The sequence below is a fragment of the Puma concolor genome, chromosome B2, assembly GCF_028749965.1.
Source record: "Puma concolor isolate L17-30 chromosome B2, mPumCon1.1.hap2, whole genome shotgun sequence".
Classification (NCBI taxonomy): domain Eukaryota; kingdom Metazoa; phylum Chordata; class Mammalia; order Carnivora; family Felidae; genus Puma; species Puma concolor.
In genome coordinates, this window is record NC_141671.1 from 140,851,030 (window position 1) to 140,873,245 (window position 22,216).

The window sequence follows — 22,216 nt, forward strand, 5'->3', positions numbered from 1 at the left end:
CATGTGAGTCCATCCACGTTCCCAGCAACTCTGATCTTGTTCATCCCAGTGGGATCTCATCTGTAGGTGCTGTATGAGGCAGCATTACACACAGTTTTACGAAATCTGTTCATGTTACGCATTCATTTATCCAACAAATATTTAAGTGCCTTCTTTGGGTGAGGAACTGTGGCAGAGATTTAGGATATATCCATGGATGAAACAGGCAGAGATCTCTACCCTTGAGGGGAAAAGAGACAGTAGTTCCACAAGTAAACACATAACCCATTGCAGGCAATAACTGCAGTGGAAAAAAGAAGAGTTGATCAGAGCAAAGGGGTTCTGGCTGCACGCAGGACAGGCTACCCTTCTGCTCTAAGACTTACAATCCCTTCCAAGCTCACTCCCCTGGATACAGCACCACAAATCAATTCAGCTCTGACCTTCTCCAAAACCTTTCCCTGTTCCTCTAAGCCTGGAATTGGTACTCTCCTCTTTGTGCCAGGGGTAGGCTTTACTTCCAGACTTCTCTTACTGTAGTTAGTTATCCGGTTATATCTCTGTTTCTCCAGTAGACTATGAGCATCTCGAAGGAAATAATCTTGTCATTTATTGTCATATCATTAATACTCAGGACAACATTGGCATTCAATACATGTGAAAGAAAGAAAGAAAGAAAGAAAGAAAGAAAGAAAGAAAGAAAGAAAGAAAGAAAGAAAGGATCACTCTCTTTTTCCTCTGGCAATAAAAAAAGTGCTAAAATGAGATGCAGAAGACACTTTGGAAAACTGTTCAGCAATTTCTAAAAAACACAAACATACAATTACCATAGTACCCAGCAATTCCATTCCCAGGTATCTACACAAGAGAATTGAAAGCTTATGCCCACGCAAAGATTTGCATGCAAATATTTATAGCTGCATTATTCCCACAAGCCAAAAACTGGAAACAATTTAAATATCTACCAACTGGTAAATAGTGTGGTATATTCATACAATGGAATATTGTTTAGTGAACTATCAACATGCGCTGAAACATGGATGAAACTTGAAAACATTGTGCTGAGTGAAAGCCAGATATAAGAAGTCACATATTACTGTATGATTCCTCTATATTAAATGTACAGAAAAGGTAACCTATGGAGACAGCAAGGAAAATAGCGGGGTTGCCTGGAGTTGGGGGTGGAAATGAAGATTAACTGTAAGTGGGCATGAAGGATTTGATGGATACCATGAAAACTGTTTACAACTGATCCTTATAATGGCTTCATCCCTCAGCGCACTTACCAAAAATTACTGGATTGTAAATTTTAATAGGGTGAATTTTATGATTTGTAGAATATATTCCAATAGAACTTTAAAATATATTTTAAATATATAAGATCCAGGGGCATCTGGGTGGGTCAGTCAGTTAAGCATCCAACTGTGGCTCAGGTCATGGTCTCACCGTTCATGGGTTCCAGCCCCGTATTGGGCTCTGTGCTAACAGAGCCTGGAGCCTGTTTTGGATTCTGTGTCTCCCTCTCCCTCTGCCCCTCCCCTGCTTGCACTCTGTCTCTTTTTCTCTCTCTCAAAAATAAACATTAAAAGAAAATTAAAGTGTATATATATACATATATGTATATATATACACATACATATATATACATATATATACATACATATACATATACATATATACATATAAATGTACATATACACATATACATGTACATATACATACATATACATATATATGTATATGTATGTGTATATATGATTCAAAGAAAGTTTGGGAAAAGATAAAACCATAATAAAACCTCTTTGGTTATCAGTAAGACTTGAAAGAATATAAAATATGAGGTCTCAGATGCTCCCACTGGTGACTCAATATGACTTGTTCAAATTTGAGACACAATTGGTTTAGTATTTCCTGCATTCTGTGGTTTAAACTAAACTGTGGCTTCCATTTTGGACTACAGGAATTTTAGAGACAAAGATAGTTTATATAGAATTTGCCACACTTCAGACATATTTTTGAAAGTTAATTAAAATACTACATCAAGTTTTAATATTTAAATGCAAACATCAGTGTCCATTCCCAGCGATAATGTTTGGCTTTTCATTCTACCAATACGTTGCAAAATACACAAAATTATTTTATAAGTATCTACATATATCTGAAAGGTACAAAGGTAGACCTAGAAAAATAAGACTGATATATATATATATATATATATATATATATATATATTCCAGAGACTAAGTAGGTTAAAGAAGACAAAACCAGAAACAAAGGATATGTGTGATATAGGAAATTGTTACATATTTCATAGTTAAAAATAAAAGGTATAATTATCTCTCTATTCTCAGTGGAATCATAGTTCTCTGATTCTAAGAAACCTGATTTTTTTATACTTCAAATAATGCTGAAATCAAGAGGCATTTTAGAATCATTATATATTTTTAGTGCTGCATTTTCCCCCAAAATCTGATATTAAATATATGGTAGGTCTTAAAATAAATAGAATTTTAAATTTGAGGGGAAAATAGTTTAAAAAACAAATATATATTTCTTTGTAAGACACCTTTCTGCGTACATGTGAATATGGATTTAACATTCTTGCAATTACATGAAATAAACATAGTGAGGGGGTTGCCTGGGTGGCTCAGTCAGTTAAGCATTCAACTCTTGATTTCGGCTCAGGTCATGATCTCAGGGTTGTTAGATTGAGCCCCATCTCAGGGTTTAAGATTAAGATTCACGTTTAAGATTCTCTCTCTCCCTTTCCCTCTGCCCCTCCCTGCTTCCCACCCCCCCAATAAACAAGCAAACATAAGTGAGATTACCCAATGAATACCAGAATCAGGAGAAGCTGCAAAAACTCCATTTTCTCCAGATAAACTTGTGGTTTGCTCAGTTCTGCCGTGAAACCCCCAACATGCTGGAAACAGGCAGGGTCTAAGCTCTAAGCAGAGCCATCCTTTCTCATACGATCTTAAACACTTGTTACTAAGTCCTCACAGATCACACAGACTTGTGACCCCTACAGAAATCTGAATTATATTCTCTGAAATACAAACTTATATGGAAGAAAAGAAAAGAGAATGTACAATCAATGGGGAAAACTCTAGTTTTACAGAGAACAATCATTCTCATACATGGTGCAGAATGGAACCCAATGGAAGGAAACTGGGCAGTAACTAGCAAAAATGCATTTACCCTTTGACCCAGAAATCCAACTTCTAGGACCTGTCCTAAATATAAATACGTGTAATAACATGTGCATTGCAACATGATTTGCCATAGCAAAAGAATCCAAATGTGTAGCCTCAGCAGACCATTGAATAAACTACGGCATCCACATGCAGCGAGTAACTATAAAACACGGCATATATACATATAGAGTAACCTCCCAGGCACAGTAAGAGAAAAATAAGATACAGGACAGTAGATATAATATGCAAATTATATGTACAAAAAGAGATCGGATATGCCTCTGCACACATACTTGGCTGTATTTGTAAAGGAGACCATGGGGGAAATGCAAACGTAAAAGAAAGGAGAAAAGAGGGTAGAGAAATAGGAACGGGAACAAGATTTATCTGTCTGTAATTTGTTTTACAATCTTGACTTTGGAATGAAGTCAATGATTTACATTTTCCAAAAACTAAAAAAAAAAAAAAAAAAGAAGCAATCCATAAAATTAAAAACAAAAAGAAGCAAATGAACATAACTGGTTACGACATGGCGATGTCGCCCCCACACAAGTCATAACTACTCCCAGAGACCTTACAGCACAGAATTTTGACCGTACGTCGTTGGTGGAATACAGGCTGAGGACTTTTAGGAGCAACATCGTTATTTTTTTAGACAGTTTTAGTAGTTTTTTACGGCTTTCCTCCCCACAGAAAAGAATTGCAAGCAACCTAAAGGCTCCCTCGTTGTCTGCCTGCCTGTGCTACAGGCCAGGACGCTGCTTTGTTCTGATAAGCAACTCATCTCCCTCTTCCTTTCAGAAAAGGAAATGCGTGTACATTCTGCAAATATACCTGGACCTGCGGGCAGACAGCTGAGCTTATTAGCACTGGGCCGTGACAAGCCCTGCAAGGAAGCAAGAAAAAATGATGTTTGCCTTTGTTTTGTCTTCCTCTCTCCTAGATATCAGAAGCAGGCCTGACAGTGATAAGACCTGAAATCCGTTAAGAAACATGATAAACTTGAGAAACATCTAACAATAGCTAACGCTTACTGAGTGCTAAGCACGGGTCATTGAGGTTCTACCATCTTAGCCTTCAGGGGAAATTAATCGTATCTCAGCCCCAGAATTCATGAAACTGATCCATTTTTTAACCTTGACACCAAACTAGATTGGCATCATAAAACAGGAAAGTTATGGAGTTCTTTCACATTAAAGAAACAGAACTCACACCGGAACCCAGAAATCGGTTAAATAATTCTAAGACCAAATGGTCTCATCCAGGCACTAACATAGAAGAGTATCTACAGTCATTGGACAGCACAGAAGAACAACCCTAGATTTGGAATCAGTATATTTCAATGCAGGGGCACCCAGGTGGCTCAGCAGTGAAGTGTCTGACATCATCTCACGGTTCATGAGTTCAAGCCCCACATTGGACTCTGTGCTGACAGCTCAGAGCCCGGAGCCTGCTTCAGATTCTGTGTCTCCCTCTCTCTCTCTCTCTCTCTCTCTCTCTCAAAAACAAGTAAACATTAAAAAAGATTTTTTTTAACGAGTATTTCAATGCAAGTCCCTTACTGTGTGATCTTAATCAGAGCACTCAGGTCAGTGTCCACACAGTGAAAAAGCAGATATAACCAGCATCTTGAGACAAACTAGACTTAACATGGATGCATGTTGTACTGTAAAATTGTTAAAGTTATAAAAAATTTAGGATTTTATTGACATCAGTTACAAGGAACCAATCATAAGAATGGGGAAAAGGAATAGAAAGAAAAGAGAAAGAATGAAGAAAAAGATGAAGTAAAAGAAAAAAAGATGAAAAAAAGAAAAAGATGAAGTAGAATAAGTTTTTATTCTGTCCATTGTCAGTGGAGCCCTCTGAATAGCTGTTTCTATGTTTTAGCTCTCTTGTCGTCTTTGCACAAGATTAATCGCTGTAAAAAATATTTTAAGTTCTTTGGACAACAATTATAATGCTGGCAAGCTCACTATATCCTTCACACGTTACCTAGCGCATGTTTTTGTTCAAATAGTGTTGCATTTGAGATTAACGTTATGAGTAGAATGAGATTTTGATCCAAAGAGACTCTCCTTACAAATGCCTAGGAATAGATATGCCACATAGAAAGTATTAAGCAAAAGCTTTTATTCTTTTTTTAATGTTTATTTACTTTTGAGACAGAGAGAGACAGAGCATGAACGGGGGAGGGTCAGAGAGAGAGAGGGAGACACAGAATCTGAAACAGGCTCCAGGCTCTGAGCAGTCAGCACAGAGCCCGATGCGGGACTTGAACTCACGGACCGCGAGATCATGACCTGAGCCGAAGTCGGACGCTTAACCGACTGAGCCACCCAGGCGCCCCTAAGCAAAAGCTTTTAACTAATAAATAGCAAAGCACAATTTCCTACAGAATCCACACGTTCCTGACGTTAATTACAAAAATGGACTGAAGGTGCTGCTGGTGATAATAATCACGATGGTTCTGAGGGTTCTGAGGCTCCAACACGAGGGAGAAAAAGACACCTGAAGGAAGCAGACCACTTGTAGTGATGCTGCCCCTAAACCCGCCACCCACCCCCCATCCTTACCACCAGGCCAGACCAGCCAGACTTCCACTAACAGCACCTGCACCTCTTTGTGGGTGAGCTTCTCAACCTGCCAGATTCCACTTCACCTGTGCGGAGGTGCTCAGCACTCACTGGCCCCACGATGAGCCCTCAAGCCATGACTGACGGGACTTGATATTTAAATACCCCAGCTCCCTGCCCCTTGGGAGGGAAACCCTGCGGTACATGTTTTGCAAAGGCTCTCAGGGTTCCCTAGCACAGTTGGGCCTCAGCTCCCCACAGTCATAATTTGCCTGTGAAGGAGAATTTCTTTAGCTAATTTTCTACCCATTCTCACTTCCCCATTCCCTTTCCAAGTATTTCTGGTTTCACTTCCTAAATACACTACTTGTACCCAAATCCTCTTCTCAGGGTCTGTTTCTGGAATACCCCAACCAAGATGCCATTTCTCTCACAGAAATGTATCTCCTCATGGTTCCTACCCATGAATAGCACAACTCCTCACACCATAATCTTCTTCATTATTTCCTCCTAAGTATCACCCAAGGCTGTGACTACCTCACTATCACATCAGGTCAAATTTAAGCAGTGACCAAGAAGTGACTGGCATCCTATTCTATGATTTGCAAATCAGCTCTACTCATTAGTCATTTTTTATATTCTTCCATTCTCTATGGAATCATATTTTATATGAAATTAAGTTACTAGCAAACTTTCTGGTAGTCTGACATAAGATAGTCCTTGCTTTCTGGAACATCATTTCCGGAAACAATTAAGATGGAAACCTCACAGTGCAAAAGAGTCTTGTATCACTGTTCTCTGTAATATAAACTCCTGAGTACACAAGGCCCTTGGTGATCTGGTTCTGTCCAATATCATCTCCCAACTATTGTTTTAGAAACTTTAAAACCCTAGAGATAATTTTCACCTACACGGGGTTGGTAAGAAAGAAAAGAAAAGAAAAGAAAAGAAAAGAAAAGAAAAGAAAAGAAAAGAAAAGAAAAGAAAAGAAAGAGTAAGAAACAGAGAGAAAGAAAGAAAAAAAGAGAAAGAAGAAAGAAAGAAAGAAAGAAAGAAAGAAAGAAAGAAAGAAAGAAAAAGAAAGAAGGAAAGAAAGACAGACAGGTGGGAGGGAGGGAGGGAAGGGGAAGAGAGAGTGAGAAAGCTGGAGGGAGGGAGGAAGGAAAATAAAGCACTAAATAGGAAGGAAAGGTTTCAAATAAATAGGAATAAACTTGATGAAATCTCACTATTACAGAATAAATTGCATATCTTGCTATCTAATAAACTTTATCGACCATCCATTGTTACAGCAGGAGTGGGGGAAGAGTAAAGAATACCATTTAGGAAAATTAAAAATCTGATGTATTCTCTTTCAATATTAGAAATTTAGGAGAGGGGCGCCTGGGTGGCACAGTCGGTTAAGCATCCGACTTCAGCCAGGTCACGATCTCGCGGTCCGGGAGTTCGAGCCCCGCGTCAGGCTCTGGGCTGATGGCTCGGAGCCTGGAGCCTGTTTCCGATTCTGTGTCTCCCTCTCTCTCTGCCCCTCCCCCGTTCATGCTCTGTCTCTCTCTGTCGCAAAAATAAATAAATGTTGAAAAAAAAAATTAAAAAAAAAAAAAAAGAAATTTAGGAGAAATAAAAAATAAAGTTATTCCTTTTAGAATCCCAGTATAATACATAATCTTGTCTTCACACAATGTATATGAAATCGCCCAATAGTTCATGAGACTTCAAATATCTTCAAATCGTTTTCATGAGTTTCATGAGTGCCATTAAGGTATGACTCAACCTCAACAAAAATGGGAAAAGACATTTCTCCAAAGACGATGCACAAATGGCCAAAAACACACGAAAGGATGCTCAGGGTTAATAATCGTTAGAGAAATGCAAACCCAAACCCCAATGAGATAATACCTCACCACATGAGAATGGCCACTATCAAAAAACTACCAATAAAAAAACTAACAGAAAATAACAAGTGTTAGTGAGGATGTGGAAAAATTAGAACCCTTGTACCCTTTTGGGGCGAATATAAAATGGTGCAGCGTCTATGGCAAACATAATGGCAGTTCCTCAAAAACTTAAAAATAGAATTACCACATGACCCAGCAATGCCACTCCTGGGCCCGTAACAAAAACGAAAACAAAAACAAAAGAAAAAAACAGTCGGAAGCAGGGTTTCAAACAGATATTGCACACTAATGTTCATCGCAGCATTAGTCACAATGGGCAAAAGGTGGGCACGACCCAAAGTGTCCATCAACAGATAGGAATGTATAAAAAAAAAAAATGTGGTCTGCACATACAAGGAATGTCATTCATCCTTAGAAAGAAGGAAAATCTGACCCACAATACCACACGGATGGACCTTGAAGAACACTGAGTGAAATAAACCAGACCCAAAAGGGCAAACACTGTGTGATTCCACTCACACGAGGTACTTGGAATAGCCAAGTTCACACAGAGAAGATAGAATGGTGACTGTCAGGGATGCAGGAGGGAAGGAATGGGGAGTTAGCTGTTTAATGAGTACAGAGTTTTGGTTTCATAAGACAAAGAGAGTTCCGGAGACTGTTGTACAATAATGTGAATATACTTCTTGCCACTGACCTAGATCCTCAAAAGCGGTTAATGGGAAATTTCACGTTACATGTATTTCATTACAAGTCTTCAAAAATAAAAAATGATTTTTTAAATTTTTTTTTGTTTTGTGTTTTAAAGAAAGAATGGGTGAGTGGGGGAGGGGCAGAGAGAGAGAGAGGGAGAGAGAATCTTAAGCAGGCTCCAAGGTCAGCGTGGAGCCAGCCCCAGGTGGGACTCAGATCTCATGACCGTGAGATCATGACCTGAGCCAAAATCAGGAGCTGGATGCTTAACCGACTGAGCCACCCAGGTGCCCCAAAAATAAAAAAATAAATTTAAAACATTTTTCCAGATACTACTGCAATGCTCATTATTAAAGGATAAAAATTGTTAAGGATGAAAATGCATTTACGACAGCAATTTTTTTATGACTGAAAGTTCGAAAATCGTGGCTAACGTGCTGTTAACGAGCATCATCTCTTTCACAGGTAAGCGCCATCCATGTATGCATCTGCTACAGAGATAAGGAAGAAGGCCCAGAGAGGGCAGGCAGTTTGCCTAAAGCGTTAAGTAGCCACAGCGGCAGGGGAGAAACTGCCCTCCTGATTCTGAACACAGGGATCATCTTCGACCCTACCACGTTATTTCCTGATGTCTTTCTCGAAGACATTGTTTCAAACATAGTCTCCTGAATTCTGGCTCCTTTAAAAAATATTCAGTGTTTTTGGTGGTGGTGGTGGTGGTGTTTTTCATTCCCACTGCACAGTTTCCTTTTGAAATGTTCTTGAAACGTGCTCTATGGGAGGCCAAACACAGCAGCACAATTACAAATGAGTTCATCGGTTAGCTTTTCTGTAGAAGCAGGTGGGCCCTTGGCCCTTAAAAAAGCTTGCTCCAGAGGGATGATGAATCAGCAAATCATGACTTCGCAGGAAAATCCTCAGCTCTAACCAAAAGTTCAGTTCATCCCATGGGCCACGTGGCATTCTACTGCTTGGGAAATGTGCACAGAAGCCTCACCACAAAATCACGGGTTCCCTGAATTCTTCCAGGTCAGGAACTACGGAGCTGAAGACTCCTCCAGGGCTTTCTGGTGCACTTCCCTGTTTCATAGCTTAAAATCAACCTTTACACAGGGTTATTAGGTGCATGTTTCAGAATCTCTAGCACAGGATAGGCCATTCCTGCCAAAAGAAACCACTTCTGGTGTCTAAAAACCCTTAGCGCAATTCTTCTGCACAGTATCATGTGAGCACATTTCACCTTACGCATACGTAAAATTGTGTTTCTTTGTGTATTACCTTGATTTTTTTATGTTGTTTTCAGGTACATTTGATCTTCTCAAAGTTGCTCTGAACTATGTAAAGATATTGTTCTTGGTCAGATGACGCTTGTAAGAAAATGGATGCATAGAGACTTACATCCCTGAGCCAAGGATACTCAATTTGTAAGGAACTACAAGACTAGAATGCAGGTGCTGTTTCTCCTTTATACCATGTAGGTGAAATCCACCTTCCTGCCTGCTTGCTTAAAAGGATTTGTAAGTTGGGGCGCCTGGGCAGCTCAGTCAGTTGAGTGTCCGACTCTTCATTTCTGCTCAGGTCATGATCTCACGGTCATGAGATCCGGACCCACATGGGTCTCCACACTGAGCATGGAGCCTGCTTAAGATTCTCTCTCTCCGTCTGCCCCTCTTCCCCACTTGTACTCTCCCTGTCTCTCTCTCTAAAATAAAAAGAATAGGTAAGTTATATACACATACACAGATCAATATATTTATACACACATAGCAATATGTACACACACACTAATAGTTATACAAACGTACATATATTCATACATGTAAGTTAAGTATGCATCACTTTATTTTTAAGTTAGTGTATGTGTGCTTATGTATTCTATCACCTGTTAGCAATTTTAAGAAATTTTAGAATAAAAGGAATTTCTGATTTTAAAGTCTATAGATTGATAATTAAACTATGGTATAACTATGTGGTATAAATAACTATGTTATTACACATACATATGTATAACTATATGTACTACACACATAGCTATTAGAAATGATACATATGTGTTGATGTGAAAATATATTGATAATATATTGGTTAGTGAGAAAATCAAGTTACAAAAAAATACATAGTATTTTATTTTTGGAAAACGTAGAAGAAAATGAAAATATACACACCAAAATGTTTACAGTGATCACATCAAGCTGGTAAGACTGTGATTCATTTAAATAAATGATCATAATTCATTGACTTCTTTCTGTTTGCCACATCTTATTTTTTTTATTTTGCTTAATTTTATTTTCTAATTTTTGTAAATGAACACATCATTATTTTATACTATTTTCAAGCACTTTCAAAATTAAATTTCCAACAAGCAAGAAAATAGATTCTACCAAAAAAAGATAAAGTAAAACAGAAAGAAGGTGTGGAAACACCAGCAAAAGCACAGTGCCCTGCTCACCATGGCCCTGAATGCACATGCCAGTCACTGCTGTGAGCTAAGAGGACTGTCCTCTCCTACAGCCCAACCTACGTCATTAACTCTGACATCCTCTTCCAAATCAGCAGTGACGGAGCATTTCACTGCCTCCTGAGGACAAGATAAAAGAAACAAAGGATTTCATAGTCTTGGTGTTTCACAATTGATTATGTAAAGTTTGGAAAGGTTTTAAAGAAAAATAGGATTGGCAATATAAGCCACTGTTGTCACCTTACATGAATTCAGCAACAAGAAATTATTGAAAACAGCCTGACCCAACTATAAACTGAGCTGATCATAAAGCTTTGGTGGTGAACCATTATTTTGGAAATTCATTCTGGGACCTCGCAAGGAAAACAAATGTTAGGGCACAGTGGTAGAGAGCATCAGAGAAAATAAATAAATTAGGCTGAATGTTCCCTTTAAATTTTTTTTAATGTTTATTTTATTTGGGGGGCAGGGAGGGGAAGAGAGAGAGGGAGTCACAGAATCCAAAGCAGACTCCAGGCTCTGAGCTGTCAGCACAGAGCCCAATGCGGGGCTTGAACCCACAAACCGAGAGAGAAATCATGACCTGAGCCGAGTCAGGTGCTTAACCAACTGAGCCACCCAGGTGCCCCACAAACGTCCCCTTTAAAGATCATTTCCACTTACATGAAATTATAATAAGGGAAGTAACAGAATTCAAAAAGTCCTCAAGTATTCTTACATTCACATTTCAAGTGGTACCTAAATAGTCCTTTTCACCCCTTTCATCCATCAGTCGTCACCCTGAGTTCAGCTGCTCACTTAAAGCTGCTAACACATCCCATTTTGCCCTGTGTAGATTTATCAGCATTGCATCTTCCGTTTTCCCCTTTCTGGTACAAACTCTAGGAACATATGTTGGCAAAGGGTTCCTCAATTTTACATAATTAGTCTGAATTTTCTTCTGTGAAGAAACATTTTTAAATATTGGAATTTTGTTTGGGATATGCTCAGAAGTTGGCTGTTGACTAAAAACAATGAATATGAAGTTTACATAAATTAGAGCCCATTATTCCAAAGCATCTCATTTTGGTAGAACTCTGGGAACATGTAGGTGCTCAATTATGCTTTGACTAATTGAATTACATAACTAATTGATAATTATGCAATATAATAAGTAATTCACTCAAAAAACACTGGTGCCTACTCTGTGCCTACAAGCTCTAGGCTCTAGGAACACAGTTTAAACCAGAGAGGTAAAGAATATACCCTCAGGTGCTTACACTGTAGTGGGTAAAAGAAGAAAAAAATCATATAAAAAGTTCTGATTGAAGGATTCATAAATTCCTCACAAACTTTTTCCAATCTATGGTAAACTCATGCAGACATTTTTCCAAAATCTGTGCTAAGCGGTGATTACTAATAAAAGGGTCAGAAGACTTAAACGTCTCTTCCCAAGGGAAAATGAACTAATTCTTTACTTTTCTTATGCTGAAACACATTTTATATTTATTGAAATTTTCAAGGACGTTGTCCCACAAAAAGAGAAATTCTGGCTTTCAAGTATCATTTTCTGAAAAAGTAAATTTTGCCTAATCTAAAACCTGCTTAGATCTTTGCTGTAGATTCTCATGAAATTGATTCCCAGAAAAAAACCCTTCCTCTGAAATTCGCACACGCAAGGAAAGACCAAAAACATATGATACAGACATAGTTACTTGAACTCACAGACACGTGGAACCATTTAGCCAGGGAGTGAAAAAATGGGGTCACATTCAGGCAGGCAGATTGGATTCTCAAAGAACTGAAAAGTCTGCATAATATATATTAAGCCAGATATTAACCTCAAACCTCATCAGTTCTCATGAAATAAAGAGTTGCTGGATTCACCTTTTCTATGTGAGGCCGAGGGGCCCTGAGGCTCCCCTGAATTGTTGATGCAATAGATCAAATGAAATCAATCAACAGTTACTTACCTGCTGAACAATGCAGGTTTCTAGTAATTTTCTACAAAGATGACAGAATGTACAAAACTAAAAGAAACCAAAACAGTAAAAGAGAGTGGGTCTAAAGGACATTCCCATTTTTAGCCACACTCTTCCTCCCTCAGTTTACACATTATTTTCTCAGTCTCCCAGGCTCCAAAACTTGGAATCATTCTTATTTTAGGCTCAAATGTTTTGTGTCTTATATTCGAGCACTCAACATAGTTTGCCATTTCTTACTGTTAAATGTGCCCCCGCTTTCATTATGTCCACTCCAATCCATGAGTCCATGTCTCATGCCTGCATTCTGTTATATCTACTCCTGAAAAGTAGCTTCTGAAAACTCCTTTCTGCTCCAATATATTCATTTATTACTGCTGGGTTAATACTTTCACTTGCTAATGAACCTGCAGTGGCTCCCTATTGCCTACTGGATCAAGTCCACGTTCCTGCACCATGCATTTGATGCCCCCATTTACTGTCCCTGGCTACCTCTAAATGTGGACACCAAGCAGCCCAGGGAAAAGTGCCTGGCTTTGGTATTGGTAGATCTTATTTTTAATCTCAGCTCTGCCACTTACTCCTTATTGACTCTAAGCAAGTTACTTAAATTCCCTAAGCTTCAGTAAACTTCCTTGAAATATGGGAATAATAAAATCTATCTTGCTAGGTTATGGGAATTCAATATAATACCTAACAGTGGGTTGGTACAGTTCATTTATATTTTCATTCCTTTGTTCACATATTCCCTTGGACTGGAATGCCCATCCCCCTACTCTCCTTGGGGGTAGGGGTCGGGGGAGGGGAAACTGTCTTCCAAGATGGATCTTAAGAGAATCTTCTCCCTGAAGATATTCTACAGTCACTGAAATGCACAGAAATAATGTTCTCTGATTGGTGAAAACTATGTTTACCTAGTAAAGGAAATCTTTGACCAGGAAAATCACACAGCTTTGGAAAAAATAATTAAAAAAAAAAAAAAAAAAACACCTTCTTAGATAGGAAAAAAAGAGAGAGGGGGAAGAAAGAGAGGAAAAAAAGAGATTTAAAAAATAATCACTGGGGCAGAAGTCCTTCACATTTGGCCCAAAATATTTTCCTTCTTCCCAGAATTTACAGAATTGATCTGTACTGTCAATCTCAGAGCCGCTTTTTTTTCACAAATCTTTCTTTATGTCACTTACATAGCTCTCTCTCCTCTGCCCATCTAGAAGCCATTAATAGAAAGAAGAATGCAGTCCCTTATTTTTTTAATCCTGTACTGACATTTACAACTGTTGGCCCAAATTATTAAGACCTCACTAATACTGGTAGGAGGATATGCATGTGGGTGGGGAGGAGGATGAATAGGTTGGGGGGGACGATGAGCTTTTCATGCGGGGTTCACTTAAAAAGAAAGTATTTTCAATCTCTCCTCTATAAGTAACATTAAACTGTGCTTTGTAATTAAAGCCTAAATTGTTTAGGCAATGGCTCCAAGTTGATTATCACCATAATGCATATGTTCCCTTGATGGGTTTTGATAGTCCACATACACTCCTAGATAATGTAAGAAAATACATCAGCGAGATGATTAAATGCTCTCTGAACAGAAACATTTAAGAATTTCAAATGAGTTATATAATACACTTTACTTTATAATAGGTCTTGGGTATAAATAAAATCCACCACATATTTCTCAAGGAACTAAGCAAGATTTTAATTAAGAATTCTTGGGGTGCCTGGGTGGCTCAGTTGGTTAGGCGTCAGACTTCAGCTCAAGTCATGATCTCACAGCTCGTGGGTTCTAGCCCCTTGTCGGGCTCTGTGCTGACAGCTCAGAACCTGGAGCCTGTTTTGGATTCTGTCTCTCCCTCTCTCTCCGCCCCTCCACCAACTGTGCTCTGTCTCTCAAAAATGAATAAACGTTAAAAAAAATTTTTTTAAATTCTTATAAAAGAGGGGCGCCTGGGTGGCTCAGTCACTTGAGTGTCTGACTCTTGATTTCCGCTCAGGTCACAACCCCAATGTCCTGGGATACAGCCCTCTGTTTGTCTCCATGCTGAGCCTGGAGCCTGCAGCCTGCTTGAGATTCTCCTCTCTCTCTCTCTCTCCCTCCCTCCCTCCCTCTGTACCTTTCCCCCACTTGTGCTTCTCTCTTTAAAAAAAAAAAAAAGATGGGGCGCCTGGGTGGCTCAGTCCATTAAGCATCCGACTTCAGCTCAGGTCATGATCTCACAGTCCGTGAGTTCGAGCCCCGCATCAGGCTCTGTGCTGACAGCTCGGAGCCTGAAGCCTGCTTTGGATTCTGTGTCTCCCTCTCTCTCTGCCCCTCCCCTGCTCATGTTCTCTCTCTGTCTCAAAACTAAATAAAAACATTAAAAAAAGAAAAAGGAAAAAAAAGAATCAAGAAAAAGAATTCTTAGAAAAGTGAAATTAGTTACAGCAAAAGCAGAAAAATCTAAGACCTTAAAAATAAAAGATACTTTTAATGACTAATAACATCTTAAGGACTTGTCACTATTTCGTAGTAACACACCTGAAGGAAAACAGTAATTCAGAACTTTGCTTCTTCACCAGAGAGAAGATGTTGGTCCCAAACTTCTCCAGCTGTGCCTGGTGTCCAGGTGAAGTGTGAGAGTGCCAGAGGCTCCCTGGGAAATGTCTGCCTCCCTTTCAACATTTTCCACCCCAGTCGGATCAAGATCAGGTTGATCAAGATCACCAGACCCTGGTTTACAGCCAATGGCCATGGTTAGAAATAATCTTTGATTTTTTATTTTTTTTAATGTTTTATTTAGCTTTGAGAGGGAGAGAGAGAAGGAGAGGGAACGGGGGAGGGGCAGAGAGAGAGGGAGACACAGAATCCAAAGCAGGCTCCAGGCTCCGAGCTGTCAGCACAGAGCCTGACGCTGGGCTTGAACTTACGAACGGTGAAATCATGACCTGAGCCAAAGTCAGATACTTCACCAACTGAGCCCCCCAGGTGCCCCTAGAAATAATCTTAAAATAATAGCCCCTAATACAATGTTACCAAATGGGAGCAGCTGTGTGGCACCTACTTGGGACCATGAAACCCTACTGGAAAAATATTTTCCAGTAAAAGCAGTCCTTATCCCTACCATTTCTCAAGATCCCCACGGGAAAAGTAAATGTTGATGATTCCTAACCTTCATTTATTTCATGAAATCAGCAAATATTAATTGAATGCCTGTGTCGGCCACTGCACTAAAATATACTTGTGATCCTGCCTTACAGAGATTATCTTCAATTATAGAAAACAGCAAGCCTAACAAACATGTACAAAGGGGAAGAAAGGTATAAAACTAAGAAAAAAGTACAAGCTTCTATGGGTACAGGCAGAGGCACCCTGATTTAGGTCAGAGGATAAGGCCAGGATAAGGTCAGAAGGAAGGCTACTTAAGCTAAAATCTGACTTCTAAGGAGGACTCAGGTCATTGGGATTGTGTGGGAAGAAGACTTTCGGGCATGGAGACAAAGCTTTTTCTGGGCAGAGAAACAGCATGTGTAGAAAGGCTCAAAGAGAGTGCCAGCATATGTGATGCTAAGAAGGAATTAAAAGAAATTCTGTAGTTGGAGGCTGGATGGTGAAGGGGAGGGTGGCACAATAAGAGAGATACAGGTCAGGAGACTCTCACAAGCGAGGAAAGCGATTTGTACTTTATCCAAGTGGAAAGGGAAAACAACTGTGTGGATTTCAAGATTGTAAACAGCCTGGGTTTTTATGGCTGTTACACTTGAATATGGTTTTGTTAAGACCTGGTACACACATTCTTGTGTGCTGTAGCACATTCTAAGCACAGAACATGGGGTGTGAAAATGGCAGATGAGTATCTGGACTTGACCTTTCTCAAGGAAATCCGGGTAGTGCTGTTTGAAGCAGCAAAGTGTCATGAAGGGCGAAGGTACACCATGAATCAATTACTGGGTAATAATATGACAAAAAAGGTGCCCAGGATGGTGAGGGTGATGTGTCAGAGAGCAATAGAGACCAACAAAGGGATCCCATGAGATAGATCACCATACTTTCGTATGAGAATTGCCCTAGACTTCATCTCTAGAGCTCTTCTCTCAGAACCCTACTGAAGACTGTCATTTATCCTCGGGTCGACATGGGGTCAGGCTGGCAGATGGCAACGATTCTGGCTACAGAGTCAAAGGGGTGGAACGTGATGTTTTCCCCGCTTACTACTTGCATCACAGGGCTAGACACACAATCTTCCTGGGTCTCAGCCTTCCCAACTTTCCAAATGTGGTGACAATTATTACCTCAGAGGGCGTTTTTGAGCAGTAAGAAAGAGCATGTGTGAAGGGTACCTAGAATATCCCTTGGCATCACAGCAGGCATTCAGTAAGAAGTGGTTCTTGCTGGGATGCTATTGGCTCCATTACCTCCCAGCATCAGGCCAAGGAAGAAAGAATAGAGGAGAGAATAAGAGGTTTGCTCATTAGGCATTAAGTGCCTTGGGAACTACTTTGTTGAATCTGAATTCCTTGCGTGGCAGAAAGTCAATAAACGTTCTTAGCTTGAGGACATGTGTTTGGTTCTTATTTCACAGTTGACATTCACATGGATACCAGGAATATGACTGCTAATTAAGTATTCATTGAGTAGCCTTTTTTCCTCATCACAAACATGTAATTAAGATGTCAGGGTATGCACGCACGCCCACTCATGTGGGTGTATGTATGCGTGTGTGCATGGAAAGAGAGAAAGTGAGAATTTCTCTATAATAGAGTCATAAAATTAGGGAGCTGGAGGTCCCTCTGTTACATATCACTCGTTTATCAGGATAACTCCAAGGCCAGATAACAGTAAACTTATTCTCCATTCAATATCGCTCACCTAACTCTATTCAGGTACATGATTTGCTCCCTGAATATTGCTTTATACATCTGCATGAAAGCAAATGAGGATAGGGTGCTTGAGGGTGCCAGATGGCTCTCTCCTTTACCTCTTTCCAATCTCATCTCAGATGACATTTCTGCTCCCTGTGGAAGCATGAGATTCCTAATGCCTAAAACAGGTAACTGTCCTCTAAGTTGCTGCTGTAAGAGAAGCTTAAGCCAAATGAGCCAGTGAACCACACTTGATCTTAGCCAAAAGGCCGAGAAGCGATGAGCCAGTGAACCAAACCAGCCAAATCTGTAACTGTGTGTGATTCAGAAGGGGCTTCCTTTAAATTCTATGAAGACGGGGACAGCACCAAGAACATATTTGCTCAATAATTTCACTGAGGAAATTAATGCCATACCTCTATCTGAGTTTGTTACTTCCCACGGATGTGCCAGGCTTGATCAATACCCAATCCTTCCAACAGCCTCTGGAAATTCCCAGAGAGCTATTGAAAGGTGTGTCAGTAAGTCCTCTCAATTTATAAAAGATGCAGATTATCACTGGCCACAACTACCCAAAAGCAAGAGCCAAAAATCATATGAAACAGGAGGAAAAAATCTGTAATGACCTTAATTCCTCCTAAGAAAAAAAGCTGTGTTCATTTAGGAAAAATCCCCGAAGACAGAAGGTGCAACCCCAGCCCTAGGTTGCCTTAATGTGGGTAAAACTATTCCATGTTAAACAAGAGATGACAGATATGCCCAGAAGGGGAGACGAGAGAAGGGAGATAGTGGGTACCTGCATACTCCGCAAAGTGATTCTCTCTTGAAACCCTCCCAAATCTTTGATAAAGTTGTTACAGCTCACTGAAGCCTTAAATAAACATATATTTTACGGAACTCAATAAAGGACTTTGTACCATGTTTTGCATGGGGTGAAACCAAAGCAATTAGCCTGAGAACAGGGGGCTGGAGAGGGGTTGTAGAGAAAGAAGCACAGCGGGCTGGATGGGTTGGGGAGGGTGGCGCACATGCTTATTCCAGAGCACTGGAGTTGGATTTGGGTCCAGTTTTACCAAGTCTTTACATAACAGCTGCCTAGGGGCATATGGGTAACAAATTTCTTATTAATGCCCAATGAATGTAAGTTGATCCACTAAAATCCACAAACTATATACAGCACCTCTATTACAGTTATGAAGTTACATGCTCTAAAGCTCTGTTACTTGAGTGATGGGGATCCGCAAGCCATTTTAGAAGAATGGCGTCATACAGAAAGGATGGCTCTTGCTTAGGGGCAATTCCTAAGTAATTTCCCCTTAACTGCTTAAAGGATATCCATTGCTGAACTTCATTAGACCCCAAAAGAAACTCCAGCTCTCCTGAGATCAGCAATTGGCCACTGGGGGTTAATGGAGAGAATTCTTATATGAAAAGTCTCTACTCATTCAATATTCAACATCGCTGTCTTCAAAAATGTTGCTAGCCAGGAACGCTCAGCAAACCTTCTCATAATAACTTTATTTCCAGCCCTTCCCAACAGAAAACTAGCCTGTGAAGCAGACCACAGAAGTGTACCGCTGATTAAGGACAAATCAGGTAACTTTCTTTTCAAGTGTTGTCTGATCATCGTACTTTAATGCCATCACCAAGCATGCCAGGGAACAAGAGACAACAGTCAGCAACGCAGTGCTGGTACGCGGATTAGCGACTCTAAAACCAACCCACCCAATAAAGGGCAGAGGAAAAAATAGTAAAGGAGGAGAAATGAAAATACATTCTGTGGACTGAATCAGTTTATACCCCTAATAGGTCTTAAAGCCGATTCCCCATTTTACTAGAAATCTTAATAACAAAAAGTTTCCATATAAAGTGCTATCCATATAAGTCTTGAAATGAGTACAATTTCTCATGGAAGAGTAGTAACATTCATAGATAGATACAAGTTTGGACAGCCCTCTCCAACCAAAGATGAGTCAAGCAGGATGATTTCTGTCTTCCGTAAAATAGAGTGCAATAGCCTTCCTATCTATTGGATCAGAAAAGGTTTCTAGAACTTATTTATCTGCTCTGTTCCAAGTTCCAGAAATAAAAATGAACTTTCCCATAGGAACCACCTGGTCCTCAGTGATGTTTAAGCCACCCTTGTCAAAGCAGCTGAAAGGAGAGGAATATTGTAGACTCACCATTTGGTGGCTGTACCAGTAGAGCGACGTTCCCTTCAGCACCACCCAGAACTTTTTCCATTTGTTGCTTAGGAAAGTTCCTTTTTCTTTTTTCTTATACAGCCACCCTTGGCAGTCAGCATGTCCCAGGTCTTTACATGATATCCTCCTCCGACTCATCGTGAAAAAACCTGCAGCAATTATATGAGAAGGTAAATAACACAGTACCCTGATTTACATGACCAAGTGAAAGGTAACTGTTGTTTACCTCTTGAGAGCTGATTTTTTTTTTTACTAAAATTTATGCAAAGTAAATGCAAAAAAAGAAAAGAATTAATATTTATTTTATTTTTAAGCATTCATTTGGTGCTTAGAAGGTACAAGATATGACCAAAGAAAGAGGGAGGCTAATATGCAAGTGTTAGTCTAAGAATATTATTCAACAAGAATAAATTGAAAAAATTCAAATCATGAGCCTGGCAGGCATATCGTCGTACTAACACAGCTCCTTTCAAAATAATAGCAGTCATTATGCAATATAGAGAAGGGTTAATGCCCACCTAAACACAGCTACTTCCCGACTCGGGTGCCAGCTTTTCTAAGCTTTATTGACATACCACGAGGGATTAATCCAAATGAACAGCATGCCGTCATTTCTTAAAATCGAGCCAAAAATAACCAAAAATTTAATCTGCCATCCACCTTCTGATATGAGCATAAGACAGACAAAAAAATAAATAAATCTGATCCCAAAGAAGGCATCCGAGAGAAAACCCACACTCACGCACACGAAAAGGGGATAAAGATAACAAAAGAGATCTAATTACCTTGAGTTTTCTTTCTCTGCTTCTGACGCAAGGGAACCTGCTGATAATGCAGGAAGGAAAGAAAAGAGGAAATTTCTGATTGTGTTGTAACATTTGTAAAGAGAGAAGGAGGGAGGGGGTGGCAGTGTTTATGAGCAGGATGGAAGCTAAAAAAAACTCTCCAAGCAGAGCTAAAGGGGAGCTACTCGCTGAGGCACAAAATGTGCTAATTAGAATGGTATACGTTGAGCTGAACCTGAAGAAAGATACGAAGATGCGTAACTCGGCGTTTATCACTAATGTTTCCTGTTTCCACCACAGACAGTTTTAATGCTACCACTTCTGTTAGGGCAGGACAGTGTGCACTGAAGTTCTTAAAAATAATGAAATATTTCCCCTTTGACTTTTTTGTGGGTGTCAGAATCAAAAAACAGATCCTGCTTCTTCCCTGGCAATTTTTTAAATAACACCAATTAATTAAATAAACCGGGAAGCCAATTGCGATCTCACAATACTACGGGTTCGTATCAGATTGTTAAATCCATGGCCCTGCCCCCATCTAGGGTTACACCTACACCACATGAATTCAATATCCCAGAAAAAGAAGTCCCACAACCTCTTTTGGTGACATCTAAGTATCTATCCTCCTTATCAGGAAATTCTTATCTACAGCCAGATTCAAATTACTCATTCTGTCTTTAAGCATCTCTGAATGTTTCTCACATGTTTCACAGAAGATAAGTTAATTTCAACTTCTATTTTATACTAGCTCTTCAGATATTCAAATCAGACATAAGATAATATATCTGAAATACACATCTTTCACAATACATTTTAAACAATATGTGTAAGATCAAACTATCAGCAAACATAGATAATAAAAAAAAAAAGAAAAAAGCTTTCAAATGGCAGTGTGTGTGTGTGTGTGTGTGTGTGTGTGTGTGTGTGGAGAGACGTTTTAGATTAAAGAAGTTGCACATTATCTAAGCTGAATTTACTCATCTATAAAAGATTTAATCTTTTATGTTAACAAGTAGAGAATTTAAAAATATTGTACATAATCGCAAAGCAGCTCTAATGGTTGACATACAATCTTACCACAACATTTTATAATATAGATGTTCCTGGCTAGTATTCTGCATACCTAACTATTGACCTAATAGCTATTGTGTATGGTACTACTATATGTTTCAAGAGGGAATATGATACAGGGGAAAGAGGGTAGGATTTAAAAATCCAGGGGCCTGAAATCAGCTCCTGCCTGGGTAGCTGTGTTACCAGGAAAAAGTCAATTGACCACTCAGAACCCGTTTCCTTGTTTGTAAAGTCAAGATATTTCTATAATCCCAATATAAAGGTCTTATAGATTTTTTAACAAGGTTGTATGTGAAAATTATCTGAAAAGCAAAAAACATTATATGACTATATATAATATATTACACTATTACCGATATAAGCAAATACTTTATACTAATAAAAATTGCATCATTTTTAGGATAAGTGGGACTTGTATTTCCTTCAGCAACGATGATGAAGTCAATGTGCTTAAATTATTTTTCCTGGGAAATCTCATACTGACTTTGTATTTTACAAATGTTAGAATACAATTTTAGTCCTGCAGGAATCAATCATCCTTGTGAGAAAAGG

General features: G+C 39.3%; 1 protein-coding gene across 8 annotated transcripts in view; it reads right to left on the bottom strand.

Annotated features, from left to right (window-relative positions):
- Positions 1–22,216, bottom strand: part of IPCEF1 (interaction protein for cytohesin exchange factors 1) — a 184,795-nt gene that overhangs the window by 56,831 nt on the left and 105,748 nt on the right. For 2 of the 8 annotated variants that reach the window (XM_086708181.1, XM_086708182.1), the window contains 3 exons: positions 20,591–20,630; positions 19,785–19,954; positions 12,754–12,810 (listed from right to left, as the gene is read on the bottom strand). In XM_086708181.1, coding sequence (XP_086564307.1) covers positions 12,754–12,810; positions 19,785–19,954; positions 20,591–20,630 — 267 coding nt within the window. Of the gene's footprint in view, positions 1–12,753; positions 12,811–19,784; positions 19,955–20,323; positions 20,561–20,590; positions 20,631–22,216 lie in introns of those variants that run through there. The other 6 variants (XM_025925304.2, XM_086708187.1, XM_086708183.1 and 3 more) reach the window with 5 other exon arrangements.